Source organism: Amblyomma americanum, chromosome 10 (genome assembly GCF_052857255.1).
Source record: "Amblyomma americanum isolate KBUSLIRL-KWMA chromosome 10, ASM5285725v1, whole genome shotgun sequence".
NCBI classification, from domain to species: Eukaryota; Metazoa; Arthropoda; class Arachnida; order Ixodida; family Ixodidae; genus Amblyomma; species Amblyomma americanum.
In genome coordinates, this window is record NC_135506.1 from 47,111,885 (window position 1) to 47,129,101 (window position 17,217).

Sequence of the window (17,217 nt, forward strand, 5' to 3'; positions counted from 1 at the left end):
AGCGAGCCACTTCCGGCGCGTGCGCCAGCGCGTCGCCAGGGCCGAAAATATCTGACATGAACAGATGTCTAGCAACGCGCGCTCCTGCGCGCGCGTCTCGCTTTGCGCATGCGCAGACAGGATCCAGCGTACGCCCGTGCGCGTAGGCGCTCAGCCGGTACGCGTAGGATGCGTCCATCGAGTTGGGGCTGTAAGCGTCTACGAGAGATCGGCGAGCCAAAACCCGCAGACGACGCTTTTTCGCTGAAAACCGGCAGTTGCGCCATCTGGTTTCGGCAGCGGAAAGCGTCACGACTAGGCCGCCGAGGCGAGCGTTGCAAGGAGCGCGGGCCCTTTGAATATGCCGTTCCGGCCGTTTCGTCTGCTTCAACTGAAGCGCTTACAACATTTTCGGCTAACTGAGCGGGAAAAATATCAGAACAGGTGATTTAACGAGGCTTTACCTTTCAAAGAACATTGTTTGCAACGCTCGCCTCGGCTGCCTAGTCGGGACGCTTTCCGCTACCGAAAACAGATGGCGCCACTGCCGGTTTTCAGCGAAAAAGCGTCGTCTGCGGGTTTTGGCTCGCCGATCTCTCGTAGATGCTTACGTTTTCGCATCATGTGCGCCTGAACTAAGTAAGTACCATTGTCAAACTTGCTACGATACAAAAGTTACCATAATACGCAAGCTCTGTGTGCAGTTTCACCGCAAATGAGCCAGCGGTTGAGGCGGGGAAATTTTTGAATGTGTCAGCGATAAAAACGCACAATACTGTATATCATGTTCATTCTACTTAATCGCCATTCATCGGGGTCTTTCTCATCCACTATCATTTTGTTCACTACCTGTATTAATGTTTGCTTGGATTTTGGTCCTAACTTCTTTATCAACATAATCGGGATACCATCTGGTCCTGATGATGTGCCACTACGAACCTTGTTTTCTGCCCTTTCCCACTCTCCTTGCTCAAGTGAAGCTACTGCTGTAACCGGTCTATCCTCCTTCGATAAATTATGTACCACGTGCTTTGCTGAACTTTTTCCGTCATCCTTGTTCCTATGTGTTTTATTGCTTCATCCCCTTCTAGTCGAATACCCTCATCTGTAACAATAAACCTTTTTCCTAGCCTAGTCTTATTACTCATTGCATTTAGATGCTTCCAGAATTTTTGAGCTGCTTTTCTATCCTTTTTATTTACTTTTGACATCCATTGGGCACCCTTTCTTCAAATTTTCTCATTAATCAAATAGGATGATTTCCTTCTACACTTTATGAAGGTATCCCATTTTCTGTCTACTTCAACTTCTGGTTCCCCCTTCTTCTTGGCATATCTGTGTTCCTTGGACGCTTCCTGACGTTTATCTATCGCCCTCTTGACCTCCTCATCCCACCAACTCTTGGGTTTGCATCTTTTCCCTTTTAGCTTTACTCGCACCTTAGCTAGCTCTAGCTCCAGTAATCGAGTTAATTTGGTATAAGTCCATTCTGTTTCACTATCCTCAAAAATTACTTTCTCGATTTGTTTGGCTGCTGCTTCCAATTGCTTTTCTGAGTAAAAATTTCCCCCTGATTGTTGATCTTGCTTCAGTCCTACATTGCTTTTCTTCTGAAGCTCAACTTGATACGCTTGTGGTCACTACCTAGACTTCTGGAACCATCTTCATCTATGCTCATTACCCCTAATCTATTATACATCCTCTGTGACATTAGTGCATAATCTATCGTCGAGTGCAGACTCCCCGCCTCCCATGTTATGAGCCCTTCACACTTCTCAGTGCTGTTGCATACAACGAAATCATGCCTGTCACACATGTCCTGCAGCTTGCTTCCTGTCGAATCCGTGTACCCATCCAGGTCTTCTATGTGTGCATTCATGTCGCCTAATATAATTATCTCGCCCTGTCCTCCTAGCTCATCAATGTCGCTTGCAATACATTCTAACATTTTCCTGTTTTCCTCTTTGGCATTAGTCCCTGTCCACAGGTATACAAAGCCAAGGAGTGTTTGCTTGCCTGCCACTGTTCCTTTTAGCCATAAATGTTCCTTGCATCCCAGTCTAATCCTTAGAAAATTCATACTTTTATGAATGAATGCCCCAATTCCACATCCCTTTCTGCTGCCCTCTGTTCTATAGCAATATTCCCGTGCGTAGTCTGGGTTACAGGGTGGTTGCTCCATGTCTCACTTCCTGTGAGCAGCGTCCTCAATCGACGGCTGTTGGCGTTCACTAGAAACGAGCTAATGGTGCTCCGCACTGCACGACGCACGACTACCTCGGTGTCTGTTTTGATCAGCGGCGACGCCTGAGCACACGTGTGGGCAAGCGACTGTTTTTGCACGTGTTTTGCTTGTCCTCGCAATGTTTGTCTTAATAAGGTATGAGAATGAGAGACATATTGTGCGGCATGATTGTTTGAAAAACTTCAAGCCGAAAGATATATCTGATTACGATAAAACGAAAATTTATGAGGCCTTTTGGGAAGGGGATGATTCGACCCGCCCCGGTTATTACAATGCCTGCATACTTCAAATGACAGGTAAGGAGTTTGGATCTTGGAACTGGCCTTTTGCATGGCAACAATGTAGTGATTGTCCTGATGTGCAAAAATTTCAGAAACAGAAGAAGAGATGCACGAGTGGCGAAGGAGCCGCCGCAAGCGTCCCCGCAGATAGGACAACGAAGCGCCGTCGAAAAAGGTTAGCTGCTGGTTGTCGCTGTCAGTAGACAGTGGTTGAATCTGCGAAATCGCATGTTTAATTGTTTCTGACTCCTTTGCACCAGCTGTGTTTGAAGGGCTGGATACTCATCAGATGTGCACATTTTGCTAAGAAGTGTTTGGGGTTGGGATTGGGCTCGTTGGAATATCGTCATTTGCGATTAACGTCTCTGTTTGTCTCTCTAAGCCGTACATGTTAGCCCAAGCACCGCAGCCTTTGAAATTATAAGTACATTTTGCGACCGTGCGTACGCGTAGTTATGATGCTGTAGACAAGAGCGCTGGGTGGTGTGCTGCGGAACGAGAAAATGAAATTGAACACGAGCGCTCGACAGAGTAGCATGGACTGACGCCAACTCCACGAACCGTTGGCCGCTGTTGCCGAGATAATGTCTTGGTATGTTTGCGCCGAATGACAGTACCTGGAGAGCAGTTCGATTTGTTTTGCTTGTGACTACATGGTTATTTTTATTTCCAAGATTATTTAGGTGGGTGGAACATTACAGTCGCTGATAGCTCTTTATGGCAACCAAGCTATTTTTTTACAAGCATGAGCATGCAAAGATGAGTGCCAGTCTCTGCTTTCTTAGCATACATGCAGCCCCAACGATCAACAATTCCTAGAATCCAAACAGGGTATAGTTACGCTTGCAGCTGTTTGTTGAAAATAGATGTTACCGGTTCTTTGCTTCCAGTACAGATAATCTTTGAAATGAAAGTAGTAACTGCATTATGTGTATACATTAGGCATGAGAAGTGCTACATTGCCGGCATTCTTGCAAGCAAAAATTGAGTGAATGCACTTTGTTGCTTTAGGTAGATTCTTGTTTGGTCCCCAACAACAAAGGGTTGCCTGCAACAGTCTGCTTTTCTATTCCCTGCAAGCTGTCTTGGTGGCTTAAGTGTTGATGATGCTCGGCGACTGGCCTTGAAAGAGATGAGCATCGAAATGCTAGATGCCAATGCACTATGCGATGTCAGCGCTTGATAAAGAACCCCAGGTTGTTGAAATTATCTATAACCCTCCACTACAGCGTCACTCATAGCCCAAGATGTTTTGGGAATTTAAACCTCATAAATTATTTTGTATTCCTTTCGTTCGACAGCATTAAATGAACTGACATTTGTAGCTTTGCATTAGCATGTTCGGTAGAGCTGTTTCACACAGTTCGGCAAAACATTCACGTTAGCCCGCAGAGGAAGGACAGAACTCAGGAGAGGCGGTTACGTAGCATTTCTTTCAACCGGATGTAAAGGCTCCCCCCTTTACTTGGCCGCCATCTCAGCATGCTTGAGCATGCACAGCAGACAGTGCAGCAGATGACGCCATTGCACCAAGCGTTACCATGGACTGTGCCATCGGCCAAAGGCTCCGAGTAGTCCTTGTGAAGGCACATGACTTCTTGCGTTTTTTTAGCATACAGCTCGGATAGTGAAGGCCTTTCATAAGCTTTCTTTCCTTCATGTGTTAACCTGCACGAGATATGCTCTGTAGATGAAAGGGACGTTGATCTCTAAAGGCACCTGCTTGACTTCCGTAAGGACATTTCAGGTGATGCGTCTTGGTATTCTAATATGCACTGCACACTGCGATTTCCTGTTTCTATAGGGAGTGAAAAATCAAATGTGGCTGATTGTGGTTTAGGCAAAGGCAGACAAGCAGGCCATTGGTCTGACCCACCGAGCGGTAGAGGAAGAGCTCCTCTTCCCGAAAGCTGCCCTGGACGCCCAGCACATGCAAGACAAAGTCCAGCTTCTGGAAGTTAAAGTTAAATCTTTTGAGGACAAACTTCGGTGTCAGAAGCTAGAAATGGACTCAGTCGTCAAACTGAACAGGCAGCTTCAGGAAGTGATGCTGATCAAAATATTCCGAGCTGGTATGTTAAACTGTTGTTTTTTGAACTATCATTTGCCAGTTGTTTGCATAAACATCTTCATGGTTGTGCTTTATAAATTAGCTCATTAGCACGTCTTTCAAGGGGATTGTTTGTTTTGTTATATATTTACTACTTGCAAACCAGTGTGTAATTTTTAAGGTAACACACTATGCATAAAATGTGTATGCTACCCAAATGTTGTGTTGTGTTGTGTTTAATGAAACATAGGCAACTAAGGCCATCATGCGCCAAACGAAAGGTTTGTGTGTTGAAGTTGAAGTTTATTCCTTTCTTACAAAGGAGGAGCCGGGGCTAAAAGCTGTGGCGACAGCTTGACAATGGTCCCGGCTCCTTTACATATCCGGCAGTACAGGAGGAAAAGCGACGGCTATACATACAACAAACATACATACATACAAAGCAAAAGTAAATAAATCAACACTTCGCAGGCCACCTATGCACATCATGCAAAAATGACAAAATAAAATGTGATGTGATGAAAAGGTCATAGATAATCATACAAAGATGGTGCATAATAATCAGAAAGATTGCATCTGAAATTCTCAAGGAAAAGAATTCTCCCGACAGTATTCCCGAATTTTGTGTTTTGATTTTCGGGTTATGTCAAAATTTTCTTCGTTTAATCTGTTCAGCAGAATTGGAAGGTTATAACATAAGGATTGATTCACATAATAGGCTCTTGGTGTTGGGGTAAACCAAATTTCTCAGTGTCTTGTGTCACGGCAGCTGGCGTTTTCTCTGAGTTGTGCAAGCAAAATGATGAGGTTGTCGAGGTGTTTTAGGTGAGATTTGTAACATGATAGCAGTCTATAAGTATATAACGCAAATATTGGAAGGATTTCATACTTTACAAAAATATTCCTGGTGGGAGAAAAGAGTGGTACATTGGCAATACATCTCACTGCTTTTTTCTGAAGCAGGTGTATCTTGTTAAGATTTGTTATGCCTGCTGTGCCCCACACTATGTTACAATATTGCAAATGAGAAAGTACTAACGCATTGTAAAGTATGATCTTTACCCTTATTGGAAGAATGTACCTAAACCGCGCGAGTATACCAAGGGCTGAGGCGACCTTTGAACGTATGTAATCAATATGTGTATTCCAAGTTAAATTGCTTGAAAAGGTAACTCCCAGTGTTTTTACGGACTCAACGAGCTCTATAGGCTGGCTATTGAATACGGCTTTGATAGGTCGCGATATTTTCTTTCCCTTAGGACGGAACAACATAATTTTAGTCTTCACTGGATTTATTCGCAGATAATTTGCTTCTGCCCATAAACTGAGTTGAATAAGTGCATTGTTTGTTTGTTTTTCGACATCTGTTTCGGAAGTACCTGTGATAAAGAAAGATGTGTCATCAGCATATGATACTACATGAGCGCTACTTGTGCTGTAGCAAATATCATTTATATAAATTAAGAACAGTAATGGCCCAAGTATGCTTCCTTGAGGCACTCCAGATGTTATAGGGAGAGTAGAAGAAGTTGCTGTGTTTATATCTACATACTGAGCTCTTTGTGATAAGTAGGATTCTAATAAAGTTGGCGCTACACCACGTACACCATACCTATTTAATTTAAAAAGAAGGACATCATGATTAATGAGATCAAATGCCTTAGTAAAAGCGATATAAATACCAATAGTGAGTTTATTTTCTCTAAATGCCTGTATTATAATTTCTTTTTGTTTTAGAAGTGCCGTTTCAGTAGACCTATGCTTCCTAAAGCCATGCTGAAAGTCAAGGAATAAGCGATTGTAATCAAAATATGAAGTTATTTTGGTATGGATTATTTTCTCAATGCCCTTAGAAAGCACAGGAAGTAGGGAAATCGGTCGATAGTTATTGAGTAAATTTTTATCTCCACGCTTAAATATTGGCACCACTCGGGCAATCTGTGTTTCCTTAGGGAAAATTCCAGTGGATAAAATTAAGTTGAATATGTAGGTAATAACAGGGCAAGGGCGTCGAGAACATACTTGACAGGCAGTATTTGCATACCATTCGAGTCCTGTGATTTGATATTTTTGATGTTATTTATGCAAGCGAAAACTTCGGCTGAATCAGTTGGGGCTAAAAAGAGGGACTGCGTACTATCGTTTCCTTGTACGTACTGAGCGTAATCTCGGCAGATACTCACATTCTGGTTAATTACACTACTTTGTTCAATAAAGAAACGGTTAAAAGCATCTGCCAAAGAAGTACCGGAGAGTAGCTTTCCGTCATGCGTAAGGGCATCAAGTCTAGATGCATTAATGCTGGGATGCAACAACAAGTTCAAATTGCGCCATACAATATCTGGACGTTGTGCGTATTCATCACGGAACATGTTTATTAAGAAAGAATCTTTAGCCTGCTTTAGTTTAGATGTAACTTTATTTCGATAGGTCTTAAACTGTGCAAGTATCGTTAAATCTTTTGTTCTTACAAATTTGGCAAATAACGCATTTTTATGCTTAATCATATTCAACAACTCTCGCGTTAACCAGGGTTTTCGCGCTTTCTTCGGTTTCTTCACTTGCACTAACGGAAAATGTAGGTGGTATATATCTTTAAATATGCTTACAAATTTTGAATATGCAGTATTACTATCACTCCATGTGTAGACGGAGTTCCATGTTTGCTGTTCAACTGCGCACCGGAATGACTCAAGGCGAGCAGGATTAATTACTTGGCGATAAGTAGTTTGCTCTCTATTCCACTTGATCGGAAAGGGCCTATCTACTAATAGAAAAATTCCCAGATGGTCGCTCATGCTAGTATACGTAGTTCCAGCGAATATTGTGTCAGTGCTAATATTAGTAATAAAAACATCCAATAAAGTAGAGCTTTGTTCTGTGATCCGTGTTGGATAAGTGATAACATTGGACAGCCCATATGCAGAAAGAGTAAGGCTGAGTTCATTTTGGTTAGGCGTAGGTATAAGCATGTTCACGTTCAGGTCTCCACCCAAAAAGATATTCACTTTCTGTTCCACAACATATTTGTAAACTTCGTCTAAGAAGGCCAAAAATCGGCTAAAAGTACCAGACGGTGGCCTGTACACCAGGCAAAACAGATTATTAAGATGGTGTAGAGTAATCACTTCAAAATCAGGTGTGACAGCACAGAAACTTTCTTCAGTATCACAGATAATATTCTCTTTTACAAGAATAGAAACACCCCCACCTTTCTTGTCCTGATGATTGCGAAAGAAACATTGATAACCAGGTGATTGAAATACAGCCGATTCATCTTCATACCATGTTTCAGTGAGCATTAACACCGTGAATGATACTCCGAAAAGATCTAGCAAAGCATTCATTTCACTTTCTTTATTTTTTAAAGAGCGAACTTCTGGTGAAAAAAGGATAGGGGTGGCTTTTTGGTCAGAACCAATTTCTGAATTTCTTGCGGCAGAAAACCCATAATTGTTGGACAACAAAGCTAGATAAGTGCAAGCACTTTACGCTTTCCATTCTTTTCCATTTTTCCATTCTTGACCCAAGCGTATTTCCAACCCTGCGCTTTTTTCGCTGCATTTGCAGCACCAAAGAGACGTTTCATGGCTGGGCACAGGTGCTCGTTCACAAAGATGTCGTTGTTCGGTTCTAACGCCAGGTCATTTGCCGTAAGCCTGCACTTTCTAGCTTTTTCCAGGAAAGAGTTACGCTCAGCTCTGCGTGTAAACTGCACAATTATGTTAGGGGAGGCAGCATTTCCGACAGTTTGAACACGATGGCAAACCTCAATGTCAGCGTCCGCCAGTGGCATGCCAATTTCTTGAGCCAGGTTTTTCGTTAGTTCTTGCAAGTTTTCATTTTCTATTTGTGGCACTCCTTTAATTTCAATGTTGAAACACCGTGAGTGCTGCTCGGTCTGCATAAGTCGGGACTCTTGTTCCTTTACCTGTGCACACAGAGCCTGACGTTCCTCTAGCAGCGTTCTTATTGTTTCTTTCAGATCCTTGTTCTCTGTTTCAATTCTTTTAACAGAATCTTTTATTTCTTCATAGCTTTTGTTAATAACGCCCATGCTGGTCTTAATTTCTCTGATATCTTTCCTGAGGTCTCGCTTGATACTTTCTCTCATATCGCGAAACCCTTGTTTTATTTCACGCTTCATGTCTTCAAACATTTTCTGAAGCTCTTTGGTCATTTCTCAGACTTTGACAAACAAAATGCGAACCAGCTCCAAAACAAAACGCGCAACAAAGTGCTTGGCAGCAATATGGTAGCGGATTCACACTGAATAGTTTTACATGCAGTAAATGAAAATTTCTGGTAGCAAACCTGCAAAATATGGGCAGAAGATATAGCACGGTTGTTGTCTCCGCTACCGCAGCTGCCAAGTGGCGCTGGACGAAACTGTCTCAGAATATGTAGCCTCAGTCAATGTGACGTCACGCCGGGGCATCCAATGGCTGATGGCCACCTTCCCAGACGGCAGTGATGGTGCAGTCCTGTGCTGCACTCGGCAACAAAGTCTGGCCATGGGAGCTGCAAGCCCTCCTGTAGAAAGCGATGCTGCAAAATATGGGCAGAAGATATAGCACGGCCGTTGTCTCCGCTACCGCAGCTGCCAAGGGAAGGAACTAATACGAAACTTGGCTACATCATGCCAAAATACTTGCGCTTTCGAAAACATGGTCAAAAAAGCCAAATTTTGTCGAGCCACAGCGTCAAGGGAAATTGCGTTTTCTAAATTGTAATGTCTATTACGATCGACCGGCTACAAATCTCTGATTGCAAGTAGGTGCTTAACTCTAATAGTTAAAAAGGTAATAATTATAAATTGTTAATCAGCTTAACTACTTAAAACAATTCGCTGGTTTTCTGGTCTCCGCCAACACTGGTAAGCTATGCTGAAAAAGCCATATTTTTACCCCAGAAAGCCTATTTTTGAAAATTACTTGGTCTTCCCTGTAACACATGGTATAGTTCTTCCAGGAAGTTTTGTCAGCATTGTGACGTATGTGCCGTGATCTTGCTCTCGCCTTTTTAAAATTGATAAGGTTTTCCTGTGGTGGGTATTGAAAAAATCTTCAGGCTTTATTTTGTTCCTTCTTTGCTTCTCTACATTCTTGTGTATACCAAACCTTGTGGTTTTGTCTTACACCACCGAAGACTGATGAATTGCTAGGCACGCAGCAGCTATGATACAGGTTGTGAATATTTCTTTGAGTTCGTCGACGCCAAGGTTATCGGAAAATATTTTATCCAGGCTGGCCTTTTCTTGAAAGAGTGACCAGTCGGATAAGTGTGGCTGGCAACAGTGAGGTTTGCTTGGGATGATTAAAGGTGAGGATGGTATGCTGATAATTACCGGCAAATGGCTACTTGCATAAACGTTGTCCAGGATATCCCATTTAAAATCTCTAAAAACTGATGGTGAACTAAAAGATAAATCTAAGGGGCTAGTTTTTCCAATACATGGGGAGCAGTATGTGGGCTTTTTTGGATTCAGTAGACAGACATTATTGCATTGTATAACATATTTTAAAATGTGACCTCTGCTGTCAGTTTGTTCAATTCCCCAAAAGGACGAAGGAGCATTAAAATCTCCACCCAAAAGATATGGCTCTGGTAGTTTTAAATGTGCGTCCACATCCTCAAGTGTTAGTGTTATATGTGGTTCAAGATAGATGGAACATACCACTATGGTTTTAAAATGAAGAACAGTGGCTGCAACAACTTCATGTTCAGTCTGCAGATTTACTTCTCGAGCGGCACTGCCACTCTTAACAACAAACAGTAGCATCACCTCCAGAGAGCCTACTAGCTTGCTCTGCATCTGCATGTAGCAGATGCCCCCCATATGGTGTGGCAATAAGAACAAAAGCTTGAACCACTTTACCAGTGGCAGAAGCAACTTAATTTGCACCTTTTGCTGCTTGATTGTATGCAGTGGTAACCCTGCAATAATTTTGTTCTTCTGTTAGCAGAAGTGGTACCTGTCGCTGAAGAGGCCAATTTTGATGTGCTGCGAGATTTGCAGGGAAACGAAGCATTACTCGGTAAGATGACTGCTTTTCAGTAATGTATGCAGTCTTTTAACCCATCTGCTTGAACACGCAATGAGACAAGTCTGAAGTAAACTTGGTCTAATGAACTTAGCCTTCTGAAACTTAGCTTACTCAACAGAACGTGCATTGCACTTGTCAGTTGTTCTGTGTTAGAAAAAGGCAGTGTTGTAGCATCGCTTATTTTGTTGTCACCGCTGCTGCTGCATGGTGTGCAATTATTCGTTATTGCTTCTTAGATCCTAGGAGCCTAGAGTGTTCAAACCTATATTTCCTCAAAATGTTTTGCTTCCTGTGAACACCTTTGTCATTATGGGGCAAAGCTGCACTTTAAGTTGTGTGAAAATGTCAAGACTGGCAGGGATGCACTTGTGCAGCAGAGGCCTTCATATCCAATTCAAATTCATGTTTCCAAGACATTAAGGGCACAGGGTAAGCCCTATACTTCCCATGCATTTTAGGCCATGTTGAGGTACATGTTTCTCACTAACTAATAACAGTAGCCTAATAATACATATATCATTGTTTGCCAAATTTTGTGCTCTTTTTACTGAACTAGAATATTTGAAATGTGTTGAAAATTTGATTTTTAATAAAAATTTTTCCGGTAGTACACAAATCTGGCCTTTCTTTGCACATTTCAAAATTCATAACAGAATAACTGCTCAGTGAAATTGCTTAATTCTAGTTCAGTAGTTGGCAACACTTATGTAGATGATTGCAAAAAAAAAATCAGCCGTCTGTCTTGAAAGGCATTGGAAATAATGGTACCTTTGTAAGAAAAAACACTGTTTTGAGATAATAGAGCGTAAAGAGAAAAAAGATGTGAAAAACCATTTTTTATTCGCAGAAATGCCTCCATAGTAATTGGTTTAATAGCCCCCTGCTTCGTAGTCTCTGTCGCCATCATTTTTTCGCTTTTCGGCTTGTCGTTTTGACTGTCGGGCCTCTTTTGTAAGCTGTCGTGTTGCTCGGTCCGCAAAGTACATGCGCTTATGGTCAGCTTCCCTCAGCCACTTGATGGTGTTGCTCCCTCGGTTCAATCCACACGCCTTCAAAACGTTGGCCCGTGCGATGCTACCATCATTAAATGAAAGAACAGCATCCAGTATTGCCATCCGTAGGGTCCGAAGCCTAACAAACACATTCTTTGGCGCGCGTTCCCAAACAACATGGTTGAACGACTCATTTGCATTTTGAGTTCGCCCATGCAGGCACTTCTCTAGGAGCTCAGCCTTCGATAGCTCCCTATAAATGGGTTTGATAGCCTCCAAGACAGATGCAGGCAAACTCTCCTTGTCGAAAAATGGCTTGCCCTCTGACTGACTTCTGTTGAAGGCACACCACGTATCAGGTCCCTTTGGGCAAAGTCCATGGCATGGGTCATCGTCTGTGGCCGATAAGTGGAAGAAGGTTGCCCAAACGGCCTTTCGCATTTCATCCAGGTTTCCTACATTTCTTCTGATGGCCAAACCATAGTACGTCTGGAGCTTGTCTATTACTGCATCAGTCAGTCGGCCTCGGCCCGAGAGGCTCTTTCCATCAGAGAGTTTTCCTGCTTTGTTTTCTTTTTTTAGCCTTCGTAACCTTGTACCCATCCTTTTTTGCACGTGCCCTATGCACTCAACCTTGGATATTTCAACGGAATCACCATATGGCATTTGTGCCTTCACAGCCATAAAAGCCTTGCTGTCACCATCCCCAAGGTATTTGACGTATCGAACGCCGTGAAGCTCCTCACTCCTGCCGAAAATTTTCAGTGCTCCTGCGACTTCCATTCCACCGCTGGTGCCTTGGTAGTTGCTTTGGCACACCTCTCTATGAAGGGGGTCACTGTTTGTACCCTTGATGCTGCACTTTGGACAACGTTTAGACAAAACCTCCACATCCAGCACTTTCCCAGAGTCTACACTGGTCGCAGAGACTATGCCGTTATTGGAAGTATGGCCTCGCTTCTGCCAGCTTCCATCAAGAGCAACTGCGATGTCTTTATCCCCCTCATTCAGCTGCACAGCTTCGTCAGCTGCCCTTTTCATCGACTCCTGAGCAGCAGCTTCGATGTGACCTAGAAGCTCTTGATTGTATTTCGCAAACTTTGTCGGCGGCTTAGGAAGGTTTAGCATAGCACAGAGTATATTTCCTGCAGCCATTCCCTTACCGATGGACCTCAAGGCATACACTAACCTGAGGTTGGCTTCATAGAGGCCAGAAGTAGTTTTCTTCGACGTCTGAAATCGTTGTGCGGCACTACACACTTCACAGTTCAAACTGTAAACGCTTGCAACACCTACCCGTTTTGTCACAATTTCGATGAACTCAACACTTCCACCGCACTCTCTGCACACACAAATCTGTGTAATTGCGGCACAAATGCCGTCCATGTCCATTAAGGCATATTGGCTGCTGCTCTGTAGCACATCCTCTTCCTGGAAGCACAGAGAAAATCTTGAAAGCTTCGATGTCGAGGAGCTGGCACGTTCGGCGTTCGGGATCTCATTCGGTCGTGGACATCCTTTTGCTTTTTCACGATGAGCGTAGCGGTTGCCGTGAAATTCACGCCTGACGAAGGCCTTCTTTGCCCTGGGCATCTCAACTTATCAGCAGCAACCAACACCGGCACAATTTACAATACTGATCGAAAGGGATAGCACTCGGACGCAGCTGCATGAAGGTTGCAGAAACGTGGAAAAAACATGCAAAGCGTCTCAGGATTGTCTTGGCTAAAAAAGAGGAGCTGTACAATAGTTGCCAGACAATTTTTTATATGTAGCTGATTTTAGACAAGTTTTGAAATCAGGTGGTGGACTTTTTGGTTGAAAAAATTGACGTTAATCCTGAAAGGGGGCGTGGCCGCTCACTACTTGGTTTCGGAAAAAGCGTTTTTCAGCCGTAAATATGACTTTCTGAGGAAAGTGCGATCATGGAACATGTGTAGAAAGAATTAAACTTCTAAAATTCCAAAAGAAAAAAAAATGATTTTTTTCTAATTTTACCTTACCCTGTGCCCTTAAGCATAAATAGCACGAACAACTAAATATGCATATGATGGAGTGTAATCTTGCTGTGTGCTCCGTTCTGTCCATTTTGTGTTGTTTTCCTTTATTTATGCTTCATGTATTACAAGTACGAATTAGAACATGATATGACGTACAAACATCAGCTTAGGCGTAGCTGAAGTCCTTGATCTTTTGGCTGTTGAGGCCATACATTCACAAATTTGCCAGGTGTAACGAAAAGTGTACTGTTGGTATTTATGCTTAAGTGATCTTTGTTTTGGTCCTATAGCCTATAGACTTGCAGAAAAATTGAGGCCATTCTCACCTCTTGATGTCTAAGGGAGGTTGGTAACATTTGGCACTATAACCATGGCTTGTCAAAGAGGAAATATTAAGATTATGTCATACCAAGTGACTAGCAAGGTGGTGAGCACTTTTGGTGGCTCCAGGCCCCTGCAAGAGCTACTCTCACCCCTCCACATAAATGTTTCTGGTCAATCAGTGGACACTGCCCCTGCCCCCGCCATTGCAAGCTTCCACCGACCAAGCGAAACGAGCATGGTGCCTGAGCAAGCAGTGGCCCTGGACACGCCTGCACACGGTGAGCCTCCTCGACTGCCATGTGTTGCCACATGTGTGTGTCATATGGGCGGAATGATCCTTTATAAGACATGCTAGCCTGATTGATTATCTTTTTGGGAACATTACCAGTGTTTTCTTGCACGTCAAGGTTGCTGCTTTGCTGAGAGAATTGCTAATGAAATATTACCCGATTTGAGTGGCCCCTCAAATGGCATAGCAAGTCAATCAGAAATGCACTTATTACGTCGTCTCGAGTACAGGAATTCATGAGAACTCTCTGGCTAGTCGGAGATGCCGCTTCCGAAGGCTGGAAGTTCTGTTGCAAAGGTAAGAAAAAAGAAAAGAATGCCCTTTTTGAGCAGATGCTCCGTGACTCCACCACCAACTGAGGTGCTTTTAGCGAAAGTTTCCTTGCTCAAATGCATGTTGCGACTCTGCTGGCCCGAAAGACGCGGGTTCGATTTCGGCTGCGACGGTCGAATTTCGATGGAAGTGAAGTTCTAGAGGGCCGTGTACTGTGGGATGTAAGTGCACGTTAAAGAACCCCAGGTGGTCGAATTTTCCGGAACCCTTCACTATTGCTTCCCTCATAGCTGAGTCGCTTTGGGACGTTAAACACCTATAAACCAAATTAAACCATTTTGAGCCCTACTGAGCGCGAGATGGATGGGTGGGTGGGTGGGTGGGTGGATATGCATTTATTCAGACGACAAGGTCTAGGATACAGGGGCAAAAGGCAGATATGCTCTCCCTGGCGGGGCCCATGCACCCAGTTGCTAGTATGCAGCAAAGGAATCGGACATCGTACATATTGATATATACAGAACGGACTATTCTACAAAGGAAAGAATGAAGTGCACACTTTTGCAAAGACATATTAATACAGAGAAGAAATAATGTGATATAAAAATTTCACAGATAAGAACAACAGGCACCTAAAAACTTTCTGTATGCGCAGTGTTTTAATCATTCAGACAACTAAGGAGATAAGCTTTAGCATTTTGTTTGAAAGATTTCTGGGAGACACATTTCTTAATTTCTATTGCCTGTGTATGTTTGTTGAGAACACTGGGGATTAAATATGAAAGCATCTGGGTTCCATAGCTGGTTTCTTCCTCGTCCCTTGTCTTTTTTTTTTCGCGGTTTCAAGATGCACTCTATTAATAGTCACCAACTAGCCCGTCTCTCTCTATTATACTTGGGAATTCTGTAGTTGTCGTGCCTTAATTTGTAAGGCACGACATGCTTCATGCAGGCATGCTTCCGAGAGCTCATGCCACTGATGTTGCTGTGTATGACAGTGGCCTTCAAGTGACAGCCAGTACGGTGTCGAGTTTGGCGCAGCCTGAAACTGCCCTCAGTTGCTGGCATGATTGCATGTGTGCATTCTGTCAATGGAGAAATAGCATACTGAGACTGTAGACAAGGCGTGTTAGGAGTTGGTGCTGTGCTACTTCGCGAATTTGTTGCCGCGTCTGCCTTGACCACAAAGTCGATGCATTCACAATGTCTCCAAACAGTCTGCAAGTCTTATTTCTAAATATTATGTCTGAAGAGTGCATGCCTTGCAGCAGAGTTCAATTTCCGTACCTTGATGAAATCTTGAATGTGCATCATTGCCTGCTGGATTGGGTCGTGTATTCCTCGAGGTCCAGACTTGCGTATTAGTGTTTCACATAAATCCGTTGCTCACCTTCTAACAAACAAGGTTATGCAACATGAGAGGAAATAAAACTTTGATGCGTGTATGATTTCAAAAAGCACTGCAGATGACAGCTGCCTCACGCGGGGACAGTGTCACGATCGCAAGATGCCATCCAGTGCCGAAACGGCGCTTGATCTGCAGAAGGTCGAGAAAGTACGTGGCTGCAGCATGGAAAGGAAACCTCCTTTGACTTGGCTTCACCAGCTATATCCAGCAGGAACCTGAGTGCATGATCATATAACAGATGTTACACGGAAGACTAAGTAATTCAAAAATAGGCTTTTTGGATTAAAAATATGGATTTTGCAGCATAGTATTACCATTGTTGGAGGGCACCAGAAAACCAGTTAATTGTTTTAAGTAGTAAGCTGGTTAACTAAATTTTAATAATGAGCTTTTTAACTATTAGTGTTAGGCACCTAGTTATAATTAGAGATTTGTAGCCGGGGGTTACTAATAGCCATAGCAGCTTTTAGATTTTCAAAAACGCTGTTACCCTCGAAGCAGTTGCTCGACAAAATTTGGCTACATTGTTCTAAAGTACATGCGCTTTTGAAAGCATGCAGGCAAAGCAACCTTTCCAGTGCACATAACTAGTCAAAGAAGCCAAATTTTGTCGAGCCAGAGCACTGAGCGCAACCATGTTTTTGAAATTCTGAAAGCTGATGTGGCTATTACTAATGACCGGCTACAAACCTCTAATTGCAACTAAGTGCCTAACTGTAATAGTTGAAAGTTAAATATTAAAAATTAGTTAACCAGCCTACTACATAAAATGATTTGTTAAAATTCTCTGGTGTCCTCCAACACAGGGAATACCATGCCGCAAAAGCCATATTTTTAACCCAAAGAGCCTATTTTTGAAAATTACTGTGTCTTGCCTGTAATACCTGGTATGTACTCAAGTTATGTACGTGAGGCTTGATGTACATATTTGCACAAGAACAGATGTATGCAAGACATAAATTGATTAGTCTAGCCTTAGTAATTCCCTTTAGGGTGACTTTAAATGATCTTTCATTGAGCCTTTGGCAGCGGTGACCACTTTTATTGCTTGTCACACGAAGGATATGTCTGATAGCCAGATGTGTTCTGCTCATGCTCTGGAGGTTTCCTTTTCGTGCCTGCTGAAGCAGTGGCTCTGCAGCCCTGTAGTTGCAGAAAAAGAGATCATTCTCACTTCTGAAGATTTTTGATTTTTGGCAACGTCTGACAGTGGCCTGTCAAAGAACATATATTAAAAGGTCATAGCACATGCCTTGCAAAATCGTGAGCAGCTTTCGTGGCTACAGGCCCTTGCAAGAGCTACTCTCACCCCCTGAAAATATGTTTCTG

At 43.0% G+C, this 17,217-nt stretch overlaps 2 protein-coding genes across 5 annotated transcripts in view; one reads left to right on the plus strand and one right to left on the minus strand.

The window, feature by feature from the left end:
- Window positions 1-17,217, minus strand: part of LOC144107912 (uncharacterized) — a 65,215-nt gene that overhangs the window by 14,356 nt on the left and 33,642 nt on the right. Inside the window, exons 4-5 of one of the 3 annotated variants that reach the window (XM_077641143.1) lie at window positions 15,768-15,833; window positions 14,335-14,493 (exon numbers count right to left, since the gene is read on the minus strand). In XM_077641143.1, the coding sequence (XP_077497269.1) occupies window positions 14,350-14,493; window positions 15,768-15,833 (210 nt within the window). In that variant the 3' untranslated portion in view covers window positions 14,335-14,349. Of the gene's footprint in view, window positions 1-7,897; window positions 9,104-14,334; window positions 14,494-15,767; window positions 15,834-17,217 lie in introns of those variants that run through there. The other 2 variants (XR_013309434.1, XM_077641145.1) reach the window with 2 other exon arrangements.
- The window catches only part of LOC144107911 (uncharacterized), a 37,322-nt gene continuing 22,703 nt past the window's right edge, over window positions 2,599-17,217 (plus strand). For both annotated transcript variants that reach the window (XM_077641141.1, XM_077641142.1), the window contains exons 1-4: window positions 2,599-2,680; window positions 4,346-4,577; window positions 10,522-10,593; window positions 14,098-14,196. In XM_077641141.1, the coding sequence (XP_077497267.1) occupies window positions 4,436-4,577; window positions 10,522-10,593; window positions 14,098-14,196 (313 nt within the window). In that variant the 5' untranslated portion in view covers window positions 2,599-2,680; window positions 4,346-4,435. The remainder of the gene's footprint in view (window positions 2,681-4,345; window positions 4,578-10,521; window positions 10,594-14,097; window positions 14,197-17,217) is intronic.